Raw genomic sequence first — 24,228 nt, 5'->3', positions numbered from 1 at the left:
ACTCTCCGGCTCCATCCGCAGGATTGCACCAATCCAGTGCCTCCATCACCTCTGCTGAAAGTGGCAGCCCTCTCTCACTCTGTCTCTGAGTGACATTATAAATTCAATGTCATGTGTGTGACGGGCACTTGGGCTGGCTTCGGGGCCCCAATCTGGCTTGGTGGCACCCAGGTGCCTTCGGGACGCCACCAGGGCACGCGCACCCCCCGCCCTCGCACACACATGTATACACGCACAACCTCCCATCAATCCGCTGAAGTCCGGGCCTGTCAGAAGCCAGAGCGGTCGCTGGTGGGGCCATTGACCCGCTGTCAAACCGACAGTTAAAGGATTTTAAATGACTTTGCTTTCTGATTACCCCTGCATGCTTTTGCTCTTTTAAATAACCCTGTTATTGTCGATGCTCTGCAAACTGCATTGTGGATGAAGAGAGCGAGAGAGTGGGCGCAAATCGATCACTAACGCTGGAAATATAAAGCGGAATGCGAGACACACAACCCGAGCCCCTCCGGGTCACTCGAACACATTACCATATTCAGATGCGTAAGGCTGAATGCCTGAGCCAGAGCATCAGAGATGAGATGAAGGGAAAGAAGAAGAGAGCACAGAGCGTCTGCCCGCTGTTTTGTCACATCGCTTACCGACCGTAAAATAATTAGACTTCAGTTTGAATCATAATGCTGGTCTTATGCTGTCAACTTACTGACAACAAGAGCATTTAGAGGCACGGAGACAGGCGATTCAGCTGCTATAGAATATATATATATATATATATATATATATATATATATATATATATATATATATATATATATATATATATGACTGCTTATTAGTGCTCTATAAAGGATAGAGATGTTAAAATAGATAAAAACTGAAGAAATGAAATGGCAGGGTGGAGCCACGGGGAACTCTGTCACCACCTTTTCGTGACACCTTGTTTCAAAGCCAGCCTGTGTCAAACAAGAGCCCTAAATGGTCTACGTGGTGTGGTAATAATCTATGAATAATGCAACATTGAACTCACACCCACCCTGTAACACAAACCCCACATTAAATGCAGGGGCATTTACATAGAATCATTCAGTGTCAATCAAACTCTGGTCACTCATAGATAGCCCATCCCACATACTAAATATTTCCTTATATTCAGCAAAGATGCATTCAATTGATTGAAAAGTGACAATAAGGTCATTTTCAGATTATATATATATATATAAATATTTGAAAAACTGTTATTTTGACATTTCCATTCACTGATATGCATTAAAGAAATGTTTTATTGAGCAGCAAATCAGCACATGGGAAAGATTTCTGAATGATTATGTGACAGTGAAGACTGGAGTAATAACTGCTGAAAATTTAGCCTAGTGGATGTCAAGTCATAAGGGTCATTTTTTCTTAATTGAGATTTATAAATCATAAAAAAATCATGAAATCAAAATTTTGAGAAAATCGTCTTTAAAGCTGTCCAAATGAAGTTCTTAGCAATGCCTATTTCTAATTAAAAAATACGTTTTAAAGTGTTTATGATAGGAAATTTACAAAATATATTCATGTAACATGATCTTTACTTAATATCCTAATGATTTTTGGCATAAAAGTAAAGTATATAAAACGTATATAAAAAAATATTTTTATGTAAATATATATATATATATATATATATATATATATATATATATATATATATATATATATATATACACACACACACATTCATATACATTTATTTAACCTAATTTTGGAGCTACTGCTGCATGTTCTGACCTTTAAAACCCTGATGATGTAAACTAATATAATTACATTGATTTATTCAGATTGAATTGGTCATTATTATTCAGTATTTCAAAAAATAAACTGAACTGGGTATAAAACATTAAAGATGCCACGATGTATTCTGGGACATGTTTATGTTAACATTAACATTTACAAGGATTACACAGATGGATGTGTTGACATTTGTGTGAATACACAGGATTTATTTAACAGATAAGAAACAACAAAAAGCAGGAAGGAAACAAACAAACACAAAGTGTGAAACCAACAAAATCAAACAAACAAAAAACAAAAAGCACAGACACAAAAAGCGCATTCTGGCATATTTTCTTACCCACACTGACATTCGAAAACACAAACGGGGCATCGTGTAATGTTTTTCGCTTGCATGCACACAAGCACACAGACACACATGCACGCAAACACTAAGGTAAATAAATAATGTCAGTGTATTGACTGTTGTTTGTCACTTGCTGTAGCCGTAGCTGCGAGCGACTGGTGGGTGTGTGATGTGGGCTCTTTTAGCTGCGAGTGCTGGTCCTTTACTCTGTCTAGCCGCCTGTCAACTTTTAGCTCTCAGACATGTTACAACCCGCCACAGAGGAGCTGACTGAACAGCAAACAATTGAGACAGGAATAAAAAAGGCTCCATCGAAGTACCTGACACAGTGCTCGATCAGAGAGAGTCGGGAATCTAGTCTACTTCACTGGAGCACTTTTGACACTCGATATGTGCACAGCACTTGATAAAAAAAAAAAAAAAAAAAAAAAAAAAACCTGAATCCAAAGGGGAGAAAAAGGTCTCCATCAGAAGTCACACCAAGGTGAAAAAGCACATACCTGCACCAAGACGAAGAATCTTTTCTTCCATCTTTTCCACAGGTTTTTCCCAATGGCCCAAAGGTATCTGTGAACAGACGCAGAGCAGGTGTTGCATTATAGTGTCAAAATATAGCTTTCTAGATGTTTCTTCTTAATTTGGGTGATAATGGGCCACTGTTGCCTTTCTCTCTGAATAATTTAAAATAAGTAAATTACAACAGATCTCTCTCTCTCTCTCTCTCTCTCTCTCTATATATATATATATATATATATTTGTTAATTAAAAAAGAACAAAAATCAATGCATAATTGAGAAAACATTCATATACTATAAACAGACAAAATAGCTGGCTATTAGAAAAAATGTATTTAGAAAAATGCTACAGCTATGACATTTCAGCTATAACACTTAAGATGTGTTCATTAAATCAAGGATGATATATACAGTTCTCAAAAATGAAAAAAATATATATTTTTTTAAATCAAAACAGCTTTACAGAAAATCATTGTGTCAGTATATTCGCATTTAGCAGATTAACTTACACTGCACATATGCAGACATAGTTGGGGAGAATCAGGCACAGATTTGCTATATTTTACACATCACTTTAATTAATAATAAAAGAAAAAACTCTAAACGATAACCTGCTACAAAATGCAAATTCATAGTAGAAGACATTTTCTCAGTAACTAGAGTAAAAAATAGATATGGATTCTCAGGTGTAGGTTTACTGCCCCCTAATGGCGAAAACATTAAATTGCACTGAAGGCAAAGGCGCATAGCATGGGACATAATGATTAATATGATTAATTGACCACTGCTGTCAACTAATCAAACAATCGAACTTTCAGTCAACCATTATTCCATCCATCAGTGTCACAAACCTTTCTGATATTCTGATTTATTATCATTGTCGTGCTGCGTAATATTTTTTGGAATATGTGCTACTTTTTTAGGATTCTTTGATAAAAAATGTAACTATATATTCATAATAGAAATAGAATAGAAATCAGTTTTGCACAACAGGAATAAATTATATTTTTAAGTATATTAAAACAGAAAACCTATATATAATTTATTTTATGATTTTTTAAATGTATTTTGAACAAATAAAATCAGCCTTGGTGAGCATGAGATACTAACATCAAAAGTTTCATACTTATGGTTTTCAGTATTCAGTTTTCAGTTTTTTGCCTTGTTTTCTACTAAAAGCAAAAAATCTAAATATTCTTAAAACAAGTATATAATGGCATAAGACAAAGACAGATGGAAATATACAATAAAAATTTTAAGCCAATTGGCAAATTGTTTGCATAATTTTTTACATTTATGCTTAAAAATAAATAAAAATTATGATTACTGTATATATTTAATATATATTTAATATTTTATAATTTAGTAATACGTTTAGATTTTTCATCACCTTTATTCATGTCTTATCACCTTTACAAACTATTGTGTTTTAAATATGTTTATATATTTTTCTAATCTTAAAATAATTATATTGTAAAAAATAAATCCATATATATTGTACAGGAAATACGGATACAGATCTCGTCCGTCATATGTTTCTGTTGTTAATAGTTTGCTAGTGTATCCACTAGGTGGAGCCAAGAGATCACAAGAGTGGTGAGGCCACATGTTGTATTAACCAGACAGAGTTTATAACGCCTGCCTTTCAGTGTTAGTGAAATAGGCCTCCTGAGCACGTGCATATTGATACTGTTCAACAACTTTATTAAGTTTTAGGTCAGTTTAGAACTGTCCATGTCAGCCAATTTCAACTTCAGCAAATCTTAACAGTACAAAAAACTTCCAATTTTAAGGACGTCACTTACCCAGAGTGCTTCATGTTCTGTGGTTTGTCCATACGGACAGCCAGTTTGATCTTCAGGTCATCTGGGCAACCTTTGGCAACAGTCATTTTATGGAGCTCACATTGTTTGGGACTATTGGGTGTTGGATGCAACACAACCTGGAATCACATTATGAACATTTTATGAACATAATTTTTCCTTCAGAATATACAAATATAGACCACACTGAAATTCTTTAATAATAAAAATTTTGTCATTAATATTTACGGTTCTGCTAAGCTGTCATTAAAACAAAAGCATACATAACAGATATTAAGACATAAAATTCATTTTAACTTAACTTTGCACTGTTATGCTGATAATAAAATTTTAAATCAAATTAGTTTTAAATTAGTTTAAAAATAAACAGTGCTCATACTGTATATTACATAGCTCAAACATGGCAATGAAAAAAAGCAGGACACTGCAGCTTTCCATTAATAACCTTACGAAAGGAAAATATATTTACCAATATATTTCTTTAAATATATTGTGATATATTGCAACATATTATTTTCCCTTTTTATTTTCTAGTATATTATATATTTGAATACATTTAATAATATATTGATGATACATATATTATATAATATATTGCAAAATATACAAATGATTGCTGCTTTCAATATATTGCAATATATTGGAAAAAATAAATATAAAATCCCATACATAAAAATATATGCCTAATATATTACATGACATTTTCCAATATACTGCAATATATTTTTGTTTCATAAGGGATAGCCATTCCCACCAGTGTTCGGATTCACAGTGGATCCCATTATTTTCTCTATCTTTCACTTCACTTTGAAGTCATCTATCATTTGCATAAGAGCCGACATCAGCACCTTATCTTTCTGTTTAATATCAGTGCAGGCTTATTGTTAATAGAGAAAGAGGGATAGAGAGAGAAAAAGATAGAGAGACTATATGCCTCATTGACTCAGCACTGGATCAAATCCATTAGAACAGCAACAGCCACGCAGGGGGGATGCTCATTTTGGAGAGCTAGCAAAACCATTTTGGTGCCGATCACCTCCTCATGACAGAACTGAGCTCAGATCAGTGCTGACTGCTTAAAGAGCTGTGAGAATATGGTCTAGGATGAGTTGTGGTGGTTTCAGTGTGTGTGTGTGTGTGTGTGTCTGACCCGTCCCAGCTCTTTGTCCTCCAGTGCCAGTACTCCTGTGCTTTCAGTGAAGAGTTTCACCTTTACTGCTGGAAGTGGATGAGTGGTTGTGAAGTCTCCTTGAGTACCCCAGCTAAATAAGAGAGACATTAAATCATTGCTTTTTGTTGTTTTTCAACTAGGGGTGTAAAACTACATAAATATGATTAAAAAATGCATGCATATGCTAAAATTAAATCAATCATGCTGATTATAATAATGATAACAACAACACCATGTTACAGAGACTGTCTCAAATTGCACACTTACGCATATTCCCCTGCCTACTTAAAGTCATAGCCTTTGACGTCCATAGAATTTAAGACTTTGTTGAAAAGTTTGATATATTATTTTTTATTATAGTATTTCATTTATTCAATAATTGATGCATAATATTCAACCATAGTGAAAAATATTCTCAATTTTTTGTTTAATTTAAATATCAGGACTAATCATTCATTCATACATTAATTAAAAAAATTTTTTTTTTTTTTTATTTAGCAAGGATGTATTAAATTGACCAAAGGTGGCATTAAAGACATGTATAATTTTAAATAAATGTTGTTCTTTTGATCTTTCTATTTTAAAACTATGAAGCAGTACAACTGTTTTCAAAATTGATAACAAGAAATCTTTCTTGAGCACTAAATCAGGGTACACTGTGTGTGTGCATATGTGTGTACCTGAAAGTATTTGTGATGCATGTGTGTGTGAATGTTGAATGTGATCCCCTGAGTTGAGGGGGGCAATCATCTGGCCACACTGCATAGGGGGAACAGAGCGCAGTAAACGGGTCTCCATGGCAACCCCCTCTGAGCCTGACTCCCGCTAGAATGCCTGGGGTGAGGCTAAGGGTACACGGATGCTGTGTCTTCATGTATGATTGTGTATGTGTGTTTGCTGTGTCGGTGTATAGAGCCGTTCAGCCTTCCTTCACATCAGTGTCTCAGGGGAGATGTCTGATGCAGATTTGGCTCATGGCGTTTGAAAGAAACGATAAGTGCTGTTAGCAAGCACGCCATCAATACAGGATCATGAAAAGGGGGTTTTACTAGGACTTGCTGTGTATTTGAAGGCTACAGCTTCTGGGCACAGCATGTGAACTGTGAACTGCTGTTTAGTATCAGCAGCCGCCTGTGGCACAGCAGATGTTACATATTCCTTTTCAATTTTTGTTACTGATTTATCTTTTTCAAGACATAAAACTATAATCTATCTATCTATCTATCTATCTATCTATCTATCTATCTATCTATCTATCTATCTATCTATCTATCTATCTATCTATCTATCTATCTATCTATCTATCTATCTATCTATCTATCTATCTTTCTATCTATCTATCTATCTATCTATCTATCTTTCTGTCGGTCTTCCTTGCTGAAGATATATATATGTATGTATGTATGTATTTACATATATATGTATATGTAAACTCACACTGTTAAATAGATAAATAAAACCTTTTTTATTGGGAATCTCCTCAAATGTATCATTATTCATAAATAATTGTTTTCAATATAAGAGTTTGTTATAATTATAATCATGCAGAAATTTTGGGGTAGGGTTTTGGTTTCATTTTGTCTTTTATAGCTAGGCAAAGTTGATAAAGCATGAATGTAAATGTCCTCATAACAATCTGGCATCAGATCTTCTGCCTGGAACAGAACAGCTGTCTGATGGCACTGATATGACCACAAGCTGTAAATGTGTGGGTGACAACAAATCCTGTTCTGCCACATACCGAGGAGTGTTCTGGAATGCTATTGAACCTGTTATTAATGTGCATGAGTCTTCTTACACACACGTTTCACATAGGCTTCCTCTCATTTGCTTAATGAGTCATCTGAGTGGGAAGTCGTGGCCTTGACTCTTAACCCCTAGGATTGTGGGTTTGAATCCCGGGCTAGCAATAACATGACTTAGGTGACCTTGAGCAAGGCATCGAACCCCCAAATACTCCCCATGTGCTGCAGCATAAATGGCTGCCCACTGCTCTGGGTGTGTGTCCACAGTGTGTGTGTGTGTGTGTGTGTGTGCACTGCTCTGTGTGTGTGCACTTTGGATGGGTTAAATGCAGAGCACGAATTCTGAGTATGGGTCACCATACTTGGCTGAATGTCACGTCACTTTCGCTTTCATCTTTATGTGACCATTTGCACACAGAAGAATAGCATTACTGCACTCACTTTAAAGACAATCTGACTCTGTGTCTCTATGATTGGCACATATTTTCAACAGGTTACAGTGCTCAAGGCCTGACATTATTATTTGATAATTATAAAGACTTACTGTTACTGGGACATCATTTCAGTTCTAACAGGTCCCAGATGAATATAAATAAATCATGATAGAAAGACAGAAAATGGAAATACTGTCTAATTAACTATTATGTTCTGTTGACATTAGCTTTACTGCTTTTATGATTAAAGTTTTATGCTCTATATCTAGCTGCATGAGTCATAAAGTTGTATTATCTCAGATTAGCCATAGCAGATGATAAAACACAGCAAAAAATATTTTACAATACTCATTTTTGGAATATAAGGGACGTTCTGAATACTTTTAAAATTTGATGCTCCTTTCTTTTAAATAAGAATACAACACAAGTTACACTGTTTACAATATGCATTTAGAAATACATTACTCAAATGTGACCCTGGACCACAAAACCAGGCATATGGATACATTTTTTTAAATTGATATTTATAAATAAATGTATATTTATACATAATTTATACAAAATGAAATTCACTGTATCAGTGCACAGTGCTGCTAGTACTAACAGGACCAGAAAGTGGCAGTAGAAGAGCTTATATTCCTACATTCACTGCATCAATATTTCATAATGCCTAATGTTGTAAATTACTCTAAACACTACTCTCATTCCAACATTTGAGATTCAATCAAACTGTGCACACCAAAAACTGACCCTGTCTATGTGCCCTGGTCCAGTAATCCTCTCTTGACATGATCACAGAGAATCAATATCAAAGTTGTGAAATGTCTAACTGCTGTACTATAAACAAAACCAAATAGAAGGACGCAGTAAGTAACATCTTTGAGCATTTTTAGATCTAATTTCTGATCTAATTGAATATGATTTGAAAATATTTAATACAATATAATTGCCATTAGTATTTAGTGTTAATGTAGCTATGAGTGAATCATATGTGTGATTGGGAAATACAACCTGAATATAAATATGAAGTAATACCACAAATACAGAGGTTCACTGCATTAAAGGCCACAACACATGGTAGAGAAAGCCTGATCTATTTTACTGATCTATATAACAGCACACTGTAAAATACATACAAAGTTTCACACACACACACACACACACACACAGAGAGAGTAAAATACTTCTCAGCAAAGCTCTCTGAGTTATGTAATCCACAGCCTAGAGCAACACTCCAGTGACACAATAGAGCAGAAACAGGACCAGTCACAAATAAGACCACTGCCTTCTTTACGAATCACTAAAGGTTTGTGTTCAGTATATCAATGAATATGCACTTAAATGGAAAGTTATTCATAAAGAAATCACATTTGACTCAATATGTCAGACTTAAGCTGTGCAAGTCTTTGCTTTAAGGTTTTATTTTTTGTGGCGCACATTAAAGAAAAAATATTTAGTTTTAAAAGTATATTTAAATACCATAATTTACTGTTTATTTAACATTCAGTTTAACTGAATTCCCTAATTATGAAAGTACGATAGATACATCACAGCCGGTACAAATACAAGTGATGGTAATAAATGAACAGCACAAATGTCGAAAGACAGAGTGGCTGAGATACAATTTCTGACCACTTAAACTGATTTGAATTTTGTCTTTAAAGTAAATTTCATTTTTCTTTACTGTCTAGGCCCAACGATATGCAAAAAGAAAACAATTTTATAATCAAAACAGCACAAACCATTTTTATTCTCATTGCAAATGAAGTCACTTTAATTTAGTCTTGGTTATTTATTTATTTTATCTTATACGGTTAATTTTTTTAATAGTTTTTTTTTTTTTTTTAATGAAGAAGCCACTGGTAACACAACCTATCCATGCTAGCAAATGCATAATCTGGCTGCTAAATGACAGATGAATCTGCAGTGTGAATTTGATTGGATAGATATTCATAGCATTTTCCTTTTTCCTTACGCACAGTTAATTGCACTTTTTTAAACAATGCACAATTATATGGTTAGCAGAATGCCACCCATTTTGGGGTTACAACCCACCAGCTAAGAGCATCTAAAGTTAAAAGTTCTGCCTCCCTAGAACAAATGCAGAGTATAATACATGACCTACTGTCAACAACCCTTCAATTTTCTGAGTTTTTATGCAAGTCTGATTGAACGGGGGTCACGGCAGCATTCAATCACTAAAAACTGCTGCCAGAAAAGCAATCGGCACACTCAAATCCAAGAATAGGTCCAATCTCATTCAAATCAAATTCACATATAAGTTTAAAAATGGCTTTTTTTCATTCATCTTAACCACTCCCCTTTCATGTTTCATAAAACTGCACTTATGAAAGCAAAAGCCACTGCAAGACAAATCTTTGTAGCTTCCTTTAAGCCCCCGAGCAGACCTAGAGGCTTACAACAGCAGCCTTTCTCTTTTTTTCTCTCTCTCACTCAAATCCCCACAAGCACACATATCTGCTTTAATTAAAGAGATGTGTTAGGATCAGTCCCCATATTTTTAAGGTGTCTGATCAAACAGGTAAAGAACGCATATCTCTCAGCAGTTTCCCATCATTCTTTCGCTTTCCCAGAATCCCTCTCATCTATCCTCACATGGCTCTACCCCTGAGACCCAGCAGGCTTCTAGCATTAAAGCAAGCTCTTGAGAAAAGTGCGCCAAATGTGTGTGTGAATGCGAGAGCTTGTTGATCTGAGCAACTGCGTTATCTAGTGGAAAGAGAGTGGATATGAGCATTTTGTTTTGTGTGTGTGTGTGTGTGTGTGTGTTTGTAAAGTTGTCTGTACACCATGCAGTGTTTTCTGTCTTTTACAATTGTTGCTTGTCAGAGTATATGATGTGACCTAAGTGAAATTGTGGGTAAAAGACAAGGCTCATCAATTGTATTGTATATCAGGCTATGTATTGCACATTTTTGCAGACTGTAGTCATGAATGACATCATTGACTAGGCATTTTACATCATCAGTCTCTCCCTGTCACATTCTGACATTCTAATTCACAAACAAAATGTAATATGTATGGCACAAATCCAATCAAGCTCCTAAATGCTAATGCTTTGAATGTTTCATCTGAAAAAAAAGAAAAGAAAATAAGTTATAAAAATAAGTTTGAGGCTATGGATGAAGGTTTTCTGCCTTAGTAAAAACTGATGATATATTGTGAGAAATTTACAACAATAAGAAACAGTCATAATTTTGAGATGTACTCATTGTTTGATATAAGCTCGCACTGTGACAAGAAATTCAAAGTTGCAAGACAAAGTCAAAGTTACAAGATATAAAGTTACTTTGTGAGATAATAGTCACACTGTGAGATAAAAATATTAAAAGAAAAAAAGTCGCATTACTTTGTGAGATATGAAGTCAGTTATTAGAAACTGAGTTGCAATTGTGGGATAGTAACAATTGCAAATTGTTGAAGTGGCAATGTGAGGTATACTTTGCAAAAACTAAATTCTGGAATAAAAGTCACTCTGTGAGAATAAAAATATACATTACCACATTTTGAGATATAAAGTCAGTTATAAGAAACAAATGCAATTGTGAGATGTTTGCAATTGAAAACATTGAGATACAATGTAAAGTGAGAAAATGTAAAAGAGAGATGTAAAGTCACATTATGAGATATAAAGTTAGCTTTGCAAAAATTGCAACTGCGGGATATAAAGTCAGATATATAGTAGGTCCCACTATCAGACATTTAGTCATTTATGAAAAACAACTGGAAACAAATGGAAAATATTATATTTTAAATATAACTGTAACCTAATCCCACATTGTGAAATATAAAGTTATTAGAAAATCTCAATTGTGAGATATAGTCTGATTAAAAGATATAAAGTCAAACTGCCAGATATAGTCACATTGTGAGATATTACGATGTATCATAATTATGAGATACAGTGAAATTATAAGACAAAGTCAAACTGTGAAATAAAATTTTACATTGCAAGATTATAAGATTTACATAGTGAGATAACAGTCAGTTGTGTGAAACAAAGCTGCAATTATGTACAAAACATAGTCAAATGGTGAGATATAGGGCCCTATTTTAACGATCTACTGTAAATGCAAAGTTTAAAACACATGGCACAGGTGCACTCAGGGTTTAAACAACGGTAAAACGGTTGGCGCGCTCTGGCGCATGGTCTTAATGGGTTGTCCCTATTCTCTTAATGAGTAATGGGTGTTTTTTGGGTGTAACGTGCAATAAACCAATCAGAGTCTCATCTTCCATTCCCTTTAAGAGCCAGTTGCGCTCATGCCATGACGGATTTGCTATTTACATGGCGGAATTGGGCAAGCGCAAAGACAGAACGTGTATCTGAAATGAAACTGAGCTGCTCGTGTGCGAGCAAATAGGTAGCCTAATTCTGATACATGCGATGACTATCCATTATGACATGTAGGCATTTATATATTTCAATCCTTTCATTTTTTATATTTGGTATGTTTGTGTGCTGCTGTGTGTCCCTATGTTTAATAAGCAGCGTGTACGCTCATTGTGGACCCGCCTTTACTAACAAGTTTTTTAAATAACAAAGAAAAAACATTGCACCAGACTTTAGACCAGGTTTGAGTTGGTCTATGGCGCAGTGTATTTTCAGCTCCTTAAAATATAAATGCGCCAGCAATGCGCCTGAACACACCTCTTTTTTAGACCAGCACATCCATGGGCACACAAATGGGTGCAAATGCATTTGCTAATTAAACAACATGGTGCTGGATGGGAAATTGCGAACAGCGAACAGTGGCGGACTGAAACTAGCAAACACACTTGTGCTGCACCTTGCGTTGCATAGCACCGGGTGTATTATAGGGCCCATAAAGGCAAATTTGTAAGACTAGATATAAGCTCAGTTATAAAAAAAGGTTTGCAATTGCTAGATATAAAGTCATACACTTAACAGTTGCACACACTTTGAAATAAGTTTTTCATAGTTGACTGCTCATGTTCCAGAGTGAACTCAAGGTAAATTTGCAGCAAGATGATCACTTAAAGGGAACTTTCATTAACAAGAGATGTTGTTCTTCTACAAAAGAAATAATTTACAATTACAGAAATGTGACAGAAATCAGTGTGAGTGTAAGCCGAAAAAATGAGTGGGTGAAGCACGGTCAGTGAACAGTGTGAGAATTGTGTGTGTGGTGTTTCCTCTCTCTCTTACACTCGAATCAGTCTCCTCACACACAAACAAATATGATAAGTCTAGTTGAGTAATGCGATCAGCGTACGGTTCTCGTAAGTGTTGATTACATGCCCAGAATTGTTACTTCATCATGAAACGTTACATCTCACTACAAACAGAATGGGCCTACTCTGTACACAATAATAAGATCAACTGATCATGTAATGAGCTAAATAACACACACACACACACACACACACACACACACACACACACGCACAGCTTCAGCAAACAGCATTTGATAGGATTTGAGATTAAGTTCCTCCAGCTCTGAAGGGTTCAGTAGGAATGTGTCTGTATGCATGAAGACAAGTAATCAAAGCTAAACAGGTTTGTGTTGGTTAGTGTACATAGACTGATTTAATTAGTCTGGAAGATAATCATTTATTCCAGACAGCAGCTTTAAAGGCTTGGAGGCTCAAAGAAATAATACTGTTTATAAACTTCCTCAGTGCTAGAACTTCACAGTGAAGCTGGGTTTAATTTAATGTTGATGCTAAAAAAAAACATACATAACGTTTTCAAGAAATTTCTTCAAGACCTACGTTGGTTTGGAGGCCTCTGCCTGGTCGGTCTGAAGTTTCTGTCCCCCTTCCACCTCCATGGTGCAGTAAACAATCCGGTTTGGTGCTAAAGACTTTAGACCCTGTACCTCCATAATCACCACCTGTGGAAAAAAATAAGATGAAATCTATAGAGATTACTCAGTTGTGAAAAAAGCAGGCATAACCCCAAAACCAACTTGGTATTTTGTACAAGTAAAGGAGATTATGCATTTTCTACAAATAAAATTACAATACAAAAATAAAACAAAACATTATTTTAATAATGTATTAATCAATAAATATTTTTTATTCTATTTTTATGATTTTTATGATTCTAAATTTTAGTGTAAGTATGAGTAAAAAAAAAAGAATGACAATATGATTGGCCCAATTATATAATGCTTGTAAATTGTCTGCAAACCTGCATAAATTAATTAAAATTCTAGAAAGGGACATATTACTGACAAAACTGAAAAAAAAAAAAAAAAAATACATATATATATGTGAGGGGTTTTAGTTTCACTGTTAACTAAAGCAGTCTGATTTATAGATGAGTTATTCAGTATGATGAACTTGGACGAACTGATACACTAAATAGATTTGACCCAAAAAAAAAAAAAAAAAACAAAAAAAAAAAAAAATATATATATATATATATATATATATATATATATATATATATATATATATATATATATATATATATATTTATTTATTTATTTTTTGGGTCAAATCTATTTAGTGTATATATATATATATATATATATATATATATATATATATATATATATATATATATTTTTTTTTTTTTTTTTTTTTTTTTTTTTGGGTCAAATCTATTTAGTGTATCAGTTCGTCCAAGTTCATCATACTGAATAACTCATCTATAAATCAGACTGCTTTAGTTAACAGTGAAATTTCTGTGTTTAGTATTCCTATTATATTTTATGATGATTTTACATATTTCAAAAGCTTGACAGCTTCAGTCTACAATCATAGTAATTGCATGGGGGAAAACACATTATTCTGTATTCTCAGTTTAGTTTCATTGGTAGAAAGAAAGTTGTTCTGGTTTGGAACAACGTCAGGGTGAATAAATGATCACAGAATTTACATTTTTTGGGTGAACTAATCCTTTGACATGTGAGATAAGTTAGAAACACTTCTATCCAAACCCACACACAGCTGGCGTGCATGAGGACAGGGGATGTGAGATGTGTCAGATAAAGCTGTCATCACAAAGGTATCAGTGAAAGGGGAATGAGCTGTTAACACACAACATACATCACATGGTTTTATTTCCCCCTTCTTCAGGAAATATCTCCTCTCAGATAATGTCACTTGATTAAAGCTAGCTTAAAAGCAGGCTGTCAGTGCCACTCAGGATTTTCTGTCTGGTTTGTGCTAAGTAAGACTTGTCTACACACAAAGACTTATCTGCTGCTCACAAATTCAGACTTCTCTTGCCCGCTTTTAAACCTGCATAAAAACATAAGGTGAATTTTTTCAATGTTCAAAGACCAATATATTGCCTATGCACCTACATGGCCTGTGATATTTGACGTTGACATGCAACTAGTTGTAATGAGATATTCAAAGCAATGGCTGTGCAAATAAAATTTACACCCCATAAAAGAAAGTACAAGAATCCAAATGTCAAGCCAGAGATGAATGCCAAGACCATCACAGATTCAATTATTTCATCAGGACATTGTCGTGCGCTGATAATCAGATCAATTTCTATCAAGACACAAGCTACAACTAGATGGTGTTGAAAAGGAAGGAGCCGATGTTATGTTTGCATTCGTTTCACATGTCTCTTTTATTAAGTGTGGGCAATGGGATGTGGTAATCTTTAAGGCTTAGTGTTATAAAAAAGATCTGAAGCGAAGCCAAAAATAATGGTTAAGACAAATTTGTGTGAGAATTCAAAAGGCAATGTTTGATGGAATATTTTTCAGAACACTGAAACTGCACGTGGTCGAAGCTTCAACGTTTGTGTTGTGAGACAAGATATTTAACCACTAGGTACAAAAATTTGATCACTGATCTTTTATTCTTAAACTCTATTCAGTTGGGCAAATTCTCTGTCTTTCACAGGTGTATGTGAATTTACTCATGTATGAATCAAATGTCTGTGTTTTTCACACAAATTAAAATATAAAGAATAAAGAAAATTACTTAATTACCTAAATTAGTTTTCTCAGTGGTTGTTTGAGAAACATCTCAATAGGAATATCTGTACTGTGTATTTGTAAGTATATTATTTACTATTTATTTTTATTTTGTCCTTTTTTATTTACCTGAACTATCCACCTTATTTTTCCCGTGAGAGCAGGCACAGCCATTTGTAAATTGAATGTGTCTGGCTTCCAGTGTCATCCACTTCCAGCTATTTTTAGATGTACACAACAGCTTGTTTTGCTGCTTGATATTGCAAACTGGTGAGTCTTACCACATTATTTTAATGCAGTTTCTTAATTATGAACACTGGTTTGTAGTGCAAACAGTTTTACCATTTACTGTACTTTGCTATTCTTTCTGTTATGTCTCTACAATGACTAATGAACTGGAAGTCTCGCACATTCACAGAAAATGGCTAACTAAAATGTTGAAAAATAAGGTGGATATCTATATATAAATTAGAACAAAAAAGTAGTCGGCAAGGAGAGTCTGATCCCAGAAATGGCTCAAAGTGCCCCCCAGAGATGTTCAGAATATGAATCCAATTCAAATGGTGGTTTAAGGTGTCAAGCGGGTTTGTAAACCAATGACAAAACACTAAGCAAGAAGAAGTACCTCCAGAGTAAAAGACAAAACTACGTCAGACTTGGAGAGCTGATTCTCGTCCTCTTGGCCCATGTCAATAATGGAAGTGTTATGGCCTCTCTTTAGCTTTTGCAGTTTGAACTCTCCTCCTTTAGACACCGGCATACTCTCCAGATTGGCCATCAGCAGGTTCACTGATGACTTCAGCTCCTCGATGTACATGGCCTCCATGTCCCTGGACACAAACTTGGGGAACCTGCCAGCCTATTCAAGGTGTTGAGGAAAGAAGATCAATTGTGACCAAGAGGGACAAAATGAGGCTAGAATAGGCTGCTCTATAGGCCTTAAAAGTACAGTATGCAACAGCTTCTAGTTTAACTGTTTGAGACCTGAACACTTACTTTGGTAAATTGATCAGCCATTTGGAGTCGTCCATCCAGCTCTCTTCTGATCTGGGCAGCCTGCTCATCAGGATTATCCAACTGTAAGATACACAGATTTGAATGCATTTAAACCAATATCTTTCAATAACTTTTCCCGCCTGTAACAACCATTACAATCAATAATGCCAAAATATATCAGTTCAACAGAGAAGGTCATTGTCAATAGTCAAAATCACTATGTAAATAACTGTTCGTTGAATGTTCATACCATACCAACCATGCCAAATAAACCTCAAGCAAACTGTTTTCAATATTTTATGCGTGCATGTGGCTTTCTGCAAGCCTCCATACAATACATGCACAGCTCTGTCCATCTGAAAGCCCAGGACTGCTATCAGCCATTTGTCATTATGTCACCTGAGAAGGCAACTTCTGAAACATTAAAAAATTGAAGCATGAATTTCTGAATCTGACACTAATATAAAACAAGATTAATTATTTGTCATTTGTAAAAAAAAAAAAAATAATAATAATAATAATTTTAAATTGCTTCTGGCCAAAATACAAGTACATAATCCTAAATAACGCTCTGTCCAGTGAGAAAAAAGTCCATCAACATATTTGTTTTGAACTGTTGGTGGCTGATCTGTGCATATTTCCCTCCCGATTCAGACAAGACAATTGTTAAGTAATTAAGTAATATTATGGATAGAGAACTTTTAAACGTTTAACGTTTAAAGTTAAAAACATATTAATTATTGTTTTGTTTCAAATACACAGATTTTCGCTTCACAAGATGTTGATGGACTGGAATTGAGTGGTTTATTGTGGATTATTGTGATGTTTTTATCAACTGTTTGATTTCTGTCTCTGACGGCACCCATTCACTGCAAAGAATCCACTGGCGAGCAAGCGATGTAACACTAAATTTCTCACAATCTGTTCGGATGAAGAAATAAACCCTTGTGTGGCCATCCAAATTGTATTTTCTTTTTTGGATGAACCATTCCTTTTAGCTAACAGTGGACTCTCCGAGCCATAAAAATCACCCTTGCTAAGAATAGGACAGACCTCCGTATTTCTTTAATTAACTATTTTTGTACTGCCATCATTCAATGTCCAACCTAATAATTAAACTGTTAGTTGGCAGCCTGAATGTTTAAATTCCTTGTTGCAAAAATCAAACATCAGTTTATGATTTGAAGCCAAGAAAAACAACACCAAGGGATGCATCTTTAAATACCCAGTATGTTATATACTAAAGGGTAATGAACTAATGCAGAGTTCAGAGCCTTGCGAGGGAAGAATTGGCCAGTCAGTGGTATGGTTGGGTGGAGGACCATCTGGACAGGCTGTGGCCATGGTGTCCCCGTTCCTGACTCCAGCTGGGCTTAATTCAGTACTCAAATAGCTACAAACACCTACACCCTTCTATGAGGATTCCTACATGCAAATGAACGCACACACACCAATGCACTTGCTACATACACATTGCTCACACAGAACAATGAGTGCATATAACTGTGCAGGCATACACAATTAAAGCACATGCTCACATCACACACATGCATGAATTCATGTACAAGTTCTGTCCCACACATACTTTATATGAACACACACTCACATGCAACATGCCAATGTGTGGGTGTCTTCATAATGAGATGCTTAATGTTACTGCATAATAACAGGATGTGAGTCCAAGTTACAAATTAAGCCTCATCCCCCATCCAAGATCAAAAATACTTTCCACAGAGAATGCACCTGTGTCCAACAATTTCAGGTTTATTAGATGAAGTCATGTTGTTTCAAACCTGATTTTCTATTGTTTCTTAATATAAGAAAATATAAGTGTTATATCTGTAACACTGTATTATCAGGTTCTTTTCTCCAAAGGTTTTAGGAATGTCCTATTTTTGTTAACTTATGGATGTCTTTTCAAAGACAATTCCAACTCCTGTGTAAGTTAATTAAAGAAGAGAATGTTGTTTGCTGGTTTTACAGTTGCAAAAAAGACAATAATACAAAACTGGTTTACTCCGAACGTGTGCAAAAACATTTTGGATTCATAGGCTCCTTGGGATAGTGGCCTATGAATGTACAACAGCACTAATTAATGGAGCTAAACCAGGGACTACTGATGCATGGCAATGTTTTTCTTCTGACATTTTGGAATATGTAAAGGAATGACCATATAATTTTTTTTTTTTTTTTCAAATGGTAAATTATTGATAATGCGTCTGTTGCTCCCCCTTCTCTGTTGTTTGTTGGTTTGGATGGTTGTTGTTTTGCTAATATGAAAAATAAAAAGTTGATCACAAAAAAAAAAAAAAAAAGGTCACTGAGGTCCTAATAATGACATTAATAAAGTCTGGTGCATCTTATAGTTGATTCTGCAACAAAGCCAGCTTCAACACAGAAATAACAGAAGCAGTATATACTACCATTCAAAATTTTGGTGTCGGTAAGAATTTATGTTTTTAAAATACTGTCTCTTAGTCTCACAAAGGCGCCATTTATTTGCTCAAAAATAATGTAATTTATTCATGTGAGGGCAAAGTTGAATTTCAGCAGCCATGCAGTCTTCAGTGTCACATCATACTCCAGGAATCATTCTAACATGATGATTGCTGCTCAAGAAAGTTCTTAATATCAATGCTGAAACTAGTTGAAAAAAAAAAAAAAAAAAAAAATATATATATATATATATATATATATATATATATGTGTGTGTGTGTGTGTGTGTGTGTGTGTGTGTGTGTGTGTGTTAATTCCTTAAAAAAACTTGGAAAGTAGTGAATTTACTTTTAAGAAAATTGTGAACTTTGAAACAATAGTCTGAGCTCTTACATACAAAACTATTTCATCAAAATACAATGCCACAAACCTCACAAACTTTAGCATATCCAGCATTATTTTCTTAGAAGCCCTTATTTTACAGCCTGATAGCTTTTAATTGAACACTAATTGTCATACACAATGTGCATTAGAATATGGAAACCCAAAAGGTCTACAAGGTCTACATTTGAAAATAATCACACTTCTTCAACACACAACTTTGATCTTTGGCCACATTAGTCAAAATTCTTTAGTGTTAGCTCCAATACTATTTAGAAATTTACTTATGAAAAAACATTCTATAAAAGAACATATTATGAAATATATTCCAATACAATATTTAATCTGAAGTGTAGCCTTAGCATTATACAGAACTGCCTTGACCACCATCCGATGATACTACTTTCCATAAATGGCATTTTTGAGTCTGGTCACAAACATTCTAACAGTGGAATCAGTTTTTCAAGCTGAGACCAAGCAGCACAGCATGGATCTTCTCCTGCTGCTGGTAGACTGAGCCAGTCAATGCTAAAGATGAATCAGCGTTCAGTCTTTCTCACACATGCCTCACGTCTCAGCTGCCTCTCTCATTGTGTTGACATCGCAAAGACAAACCACCTAGCATAAAAGAACCTGCCACCACTGTGATTTAACTGCTCTGTGAGGCTTTTGATTAGTTCTTAATTTATTTATCTACTCTGGCTTTGAGCCAGAATGTAAGCCAGATGTATGGAATTGTTGTAATCGACCAACTAAAGTGACACCTTCAATAACCTTGGAACCAGATTTAGAGAGGCTATTATCAAGTCAGTTGAACTTGATAAAATGTAAAAGATGGTTTTTGCCAAACAAGGCCTTCAGATGAACAACAATAAACAAATAATCTGGAGTGCCATAATAACACATCCTAACTTTGTTGAGATGTTCATGCACCAGCAAGGGAGCAATCCGTGATGTCATTGCCTGATGATAATCAGATTTGGTGCAAACAAGACATGTGTAATTAAATTAACATGCCTAATCTAAGCCAGCCAAGGCAGAGAGATTGTCTGGTCAGTGTGTTTGTGTGTGTGTGAGTAGAAGGTGAGTCCAACAGAAAGTGTCATGAAGAACAACAGTTTCTCAAACATTAAAATAATAATTCGCAACAAAATTGACATTCTGTCCTTATCTACTCATCCTCGGGTTATTCCAAACTAATAAAATATTTCCCTTGAAGAGAACCATTTTGCAATTATTGTCATTCAACCATTTTTTTTTTTATGGCAACCTATTTCTTTAAGATTTAAACTAGGCTAATGTTCAGTTCAATAAAGCATCAGAAAACATTACCAGTAAAATAAATGAAAGGGTAAACAGTCAAATTTAATTTATGTCTTTGCCATGAAAGATTCAATCCCCCCCCGGGACTTTCATCCCCAGACCACAAGAGAAATCTGTTTGTAAAGCCTGTTCCAAAACAGATCACCTTCATATTTTAAGATAATTTTCACAAAGCAGCAAACCCCACAATGCCATTGTCATACATCACACCATGTTCTCACACAGTTAAAAAAAAAACATTGTGGAGCAAAGAGAAAACTGACAACACGCTGACAGTTAAGACTTTATTTCAATTACCGCAAACTATTTTTGATAGATTTAGTTAACAATAACAACACTGGTTGCCTGTCAAGAAATGTGAAAAATTATGGACAAATCCGATCGTGACAAATAGTAATGCTATCTATAAGGATGCACTACCAAAGCTAAGTTAAGGTTAGAGCTGAGGTTATGGGTTTACATTAGCTTCACTGTTGTGTATGCAATCAGCACTTTGATTGACATGACCAATGTATATCTTCAGAACCGGCTGCAGAGCAGAGTTTGCAATTAATTGGTTTGAGGGGGATCATGCATATGTAACATGTAAGGCTAGTTGGTTAGCAACAGAATAAATGCTAACAGAATAATCAGCTAGCAGCATGCTAAAGTGGTCTAATGATTAGCGTGTGAGGTAACTAAAAAAAAAAAAACAGAATGACACATTACTTCCACATTGTAGGTTATACTAAGAAAAAATACCAAGCTATTATTGTCATCAGTGTACCATAGTATTTCCAGAGTATTTTGTAGCATTTGCTTCAATCTAACTGTAGAGCACACTGACAACACAGTCCCTCTCTCCAGGGATAAACCTAAAATGACTTGCTATTCACTCAGAATGTTCAAGAGCGCTTCTTAAACTGCGGTCGTTAAATATTTAGTCTGTTTGGTGAAGTTAGTTCTTTGGGGATGAAGGCAACTCAGTGGAACGCTGATTAGCGTAGGTGTAACGGTGGTTAGCATCCAACAGCACATGATGGAGGCGTACAAAACTAGCAGGGGGTGAACTTTAATGCTAGACATCTGATTTCATTTTTTTCTGATTTCAAGGCACAATGTTACACCCACAATAGCTCAGTAAAATTAAAGCAAAGTCATATAGTGTTTTATTGTAAACATCTCCGCAACAGCAATATTTCACAAACTGAAGGAAAAAGTGCACATTCCATCACTAGGCAGTGAAAGTCCAGGTTAGATTTGAGCTTTATCATGTAAAGAAAATGGACAGAACTGCAATAGGGAAAAAGTCAAATCAATGGAAACTTTCATTGAATCAATATTCGAATTTCAGCAAGCTTTTGTGGGCAAGGAGATCGTCTAAGACAGGGTCATGGGTTTAATCACCATTACAGACTGAGAAAAACCACCAGAGGAAGAAAAGCAGAGGACAGAACACTATCAAGATCTCTAATGGTTGAGCAAATTATTCTAGCTATAGGAAAAAACCATGGTCTGATTGCCCAGGGCTCTGCTCCTGATCAATAGTGAGGAGATGGGTAATAAGAAGTGATCCATGCTGGTACTGAGCACAGGCAGGGAGAAAGTGGATCTTGACTAGGCAAGCTCTACTATGATGAAAGAGGGGAAAAAGCTGCCATCCTCATATCAAAAATGCATGTGATGAATCCATGCATGAAGACAAATACAGAAGCGTGGATTAGAGCAAGAGGAAAAAGACTATGGCCAAGAAAGTGCATTATACACACAGGTGCACAGAGTAATACAGCCCTACTGTTACCTTCACATCCATATCTCTGTTTACTTATTAGTTTATGACAATGTTTACTGTGCATTTACTATATTACTATATATAGTGTATATACTATATACTTTTACCAGTGGCAGCATGTGAATCCAACAACTATAAGCATTTCTTTAAAATATGGGATAATAATATTTTTTTTACAGTCTGTGTAATGAAAGGCCACGATTCAGAAGCATCACTATAAAACAAGTGCAGCGTCTACCACCTGGGACATACATACAGTACCTTAGCTATACGGTATGAATATATATGAAATATTTCAACTAAGACGCCTGAAATAACGGCCGAGGATTTACAGTAGAGGGTGAAAGGAAAAATGTTATTTTTTATACAAATCCATTCTTACCCATTTGACACAACTTTATGAAAATAATACAACTATACCAACAAGTAATGTGTGTGGGTTTGTGTGTGTGTCTTTTTATAATTGAATTCTTTATTCATTATACTTTATTTTAATGGAGCATTTATTTTGGAATTTATAGCTTTAAAATTCAGATTTAAAAAAGGGTATTAATTATTTATTAATATTTATACAGTTTTGGAATTTTAATATACTGTATGTAAATTATTCCTGTGATTGCAAAGCTGAATTTTTAGTAGCCATTATGCAGTGTGTTCAGTGTCATGTTCCTTCAGAAATTACTCTAATGTGCTGATTTGGTGCTTAAGCTGCTTAATAGTTTTGTGGGAACCTTTTTTTTTTTCTCTTCTTTTTTTTGTCACTTTTGATCAATTTAATGTATCCTTGTTGAATAAAAATAATAATTCTTTACTGAACCCAAAGTTTTGAACAATGGTGCAAACTATTTGAATTGTTTAATCTTAGTATTATTGGATAACTGGATAATTTATTATAAATGAATGATAATAGCCAAATCCTTAAAAAAAAAAAAATCTAAATTGGTTTTATTGTAGTACTTTTTTTCATATCGTAATGCAGTTGCTGCGGGGGGTGGGGGGTGGGGGATAATCATCCATTTCAAAAATATAAACTTTTTCACAATGGTTGAAAGCTTGTCACTGATGGTGAAAAATGCTGATGGAGGCTTTGGCACAACAAACCACACATAATCCCTTTCGGCTACGCAGCTTACCTGGCACTTTTTAATATTGCAAGTCTTTACTGTGGCTCTGTCATGGTGACTAGCCAATTCAATCCCATTATTCTGGACACAGATTTCAGCTGGTGAGTGTGCAGATAACACACTCTAAACGATCTCTCTCTATCTCCTCAGTTAATTACTCTTTACCACTGCAATCAGCACAGGAGTGGCAGCTTGTTAAGATACAGAAAGAGAGACAGCGAGCAGACAGACCCATCTTTATGCAGATGAGCGAGAATGTACAGACATGGCTGGGAGAAACACAGAGAACCTGTCCAGCACATAATCAAGACAACTAATTTACTAGATCTGTAAATCATTTCTTTTTATGAGCTATGGGAGCCACAAGAGTTCTTTGTTCAATTAATAAAACCATTATAGTCTCACATGATGCCATAATCCTGCCTTGGAGCAAACATTTATTTGCGGGTCGCAGAATAT

The 24,228-nt window shown here is 35.0% G+C and overlaps 1 protein-coding gene across 1 annotated transcript in view; it reads right to left on the bottom strand.

Moving 5' to 3' along the window:
- LOC113111033 (calcium-dependent secretion activator 1-like) overlaps window positions 1-24,228 on the bottom strand; it is a 94,918-nt gene that overhangs the window by 46,888 nt on the left and 23,802 nt on the right. The window contains 6 exon segments of the mRNA XM_026275406.1: window positions 2,620-2,686; window positions 4,440-4,576; window positions 5,608-5,719; window positions 13,565-13,686; window positions 16,364-16,597; window positions 16,735-16,815. Coding sequence (XP_026131191.1) covers window positions 2,620-2,686; window positions 4,440-4,576; window positions 5,608-5,719; window positions 13,565-13,686; window positions 16,364-16,597; window positions 16,735-16,815 — 753 coding nt within the window.

The sequence above is a fragment of the Carassius auratus genome, chromosome 11 (assembly GCF_003368295.1).
Source record: "Carassius auratus strain Wakin chromosome 11, ASM336829v1, whole genome shotgun sequence".
Taxonomy (NCBI): domain Eukaryota; kingdom Metazoa; phylum Chordata; class Actinopteri; order Cypriniformes; family Cyprinidae; genus Carassius; species Carassius auratus.
This window is presented reverse-complemented; position numbering and strand designations above follow the sequence as displayed.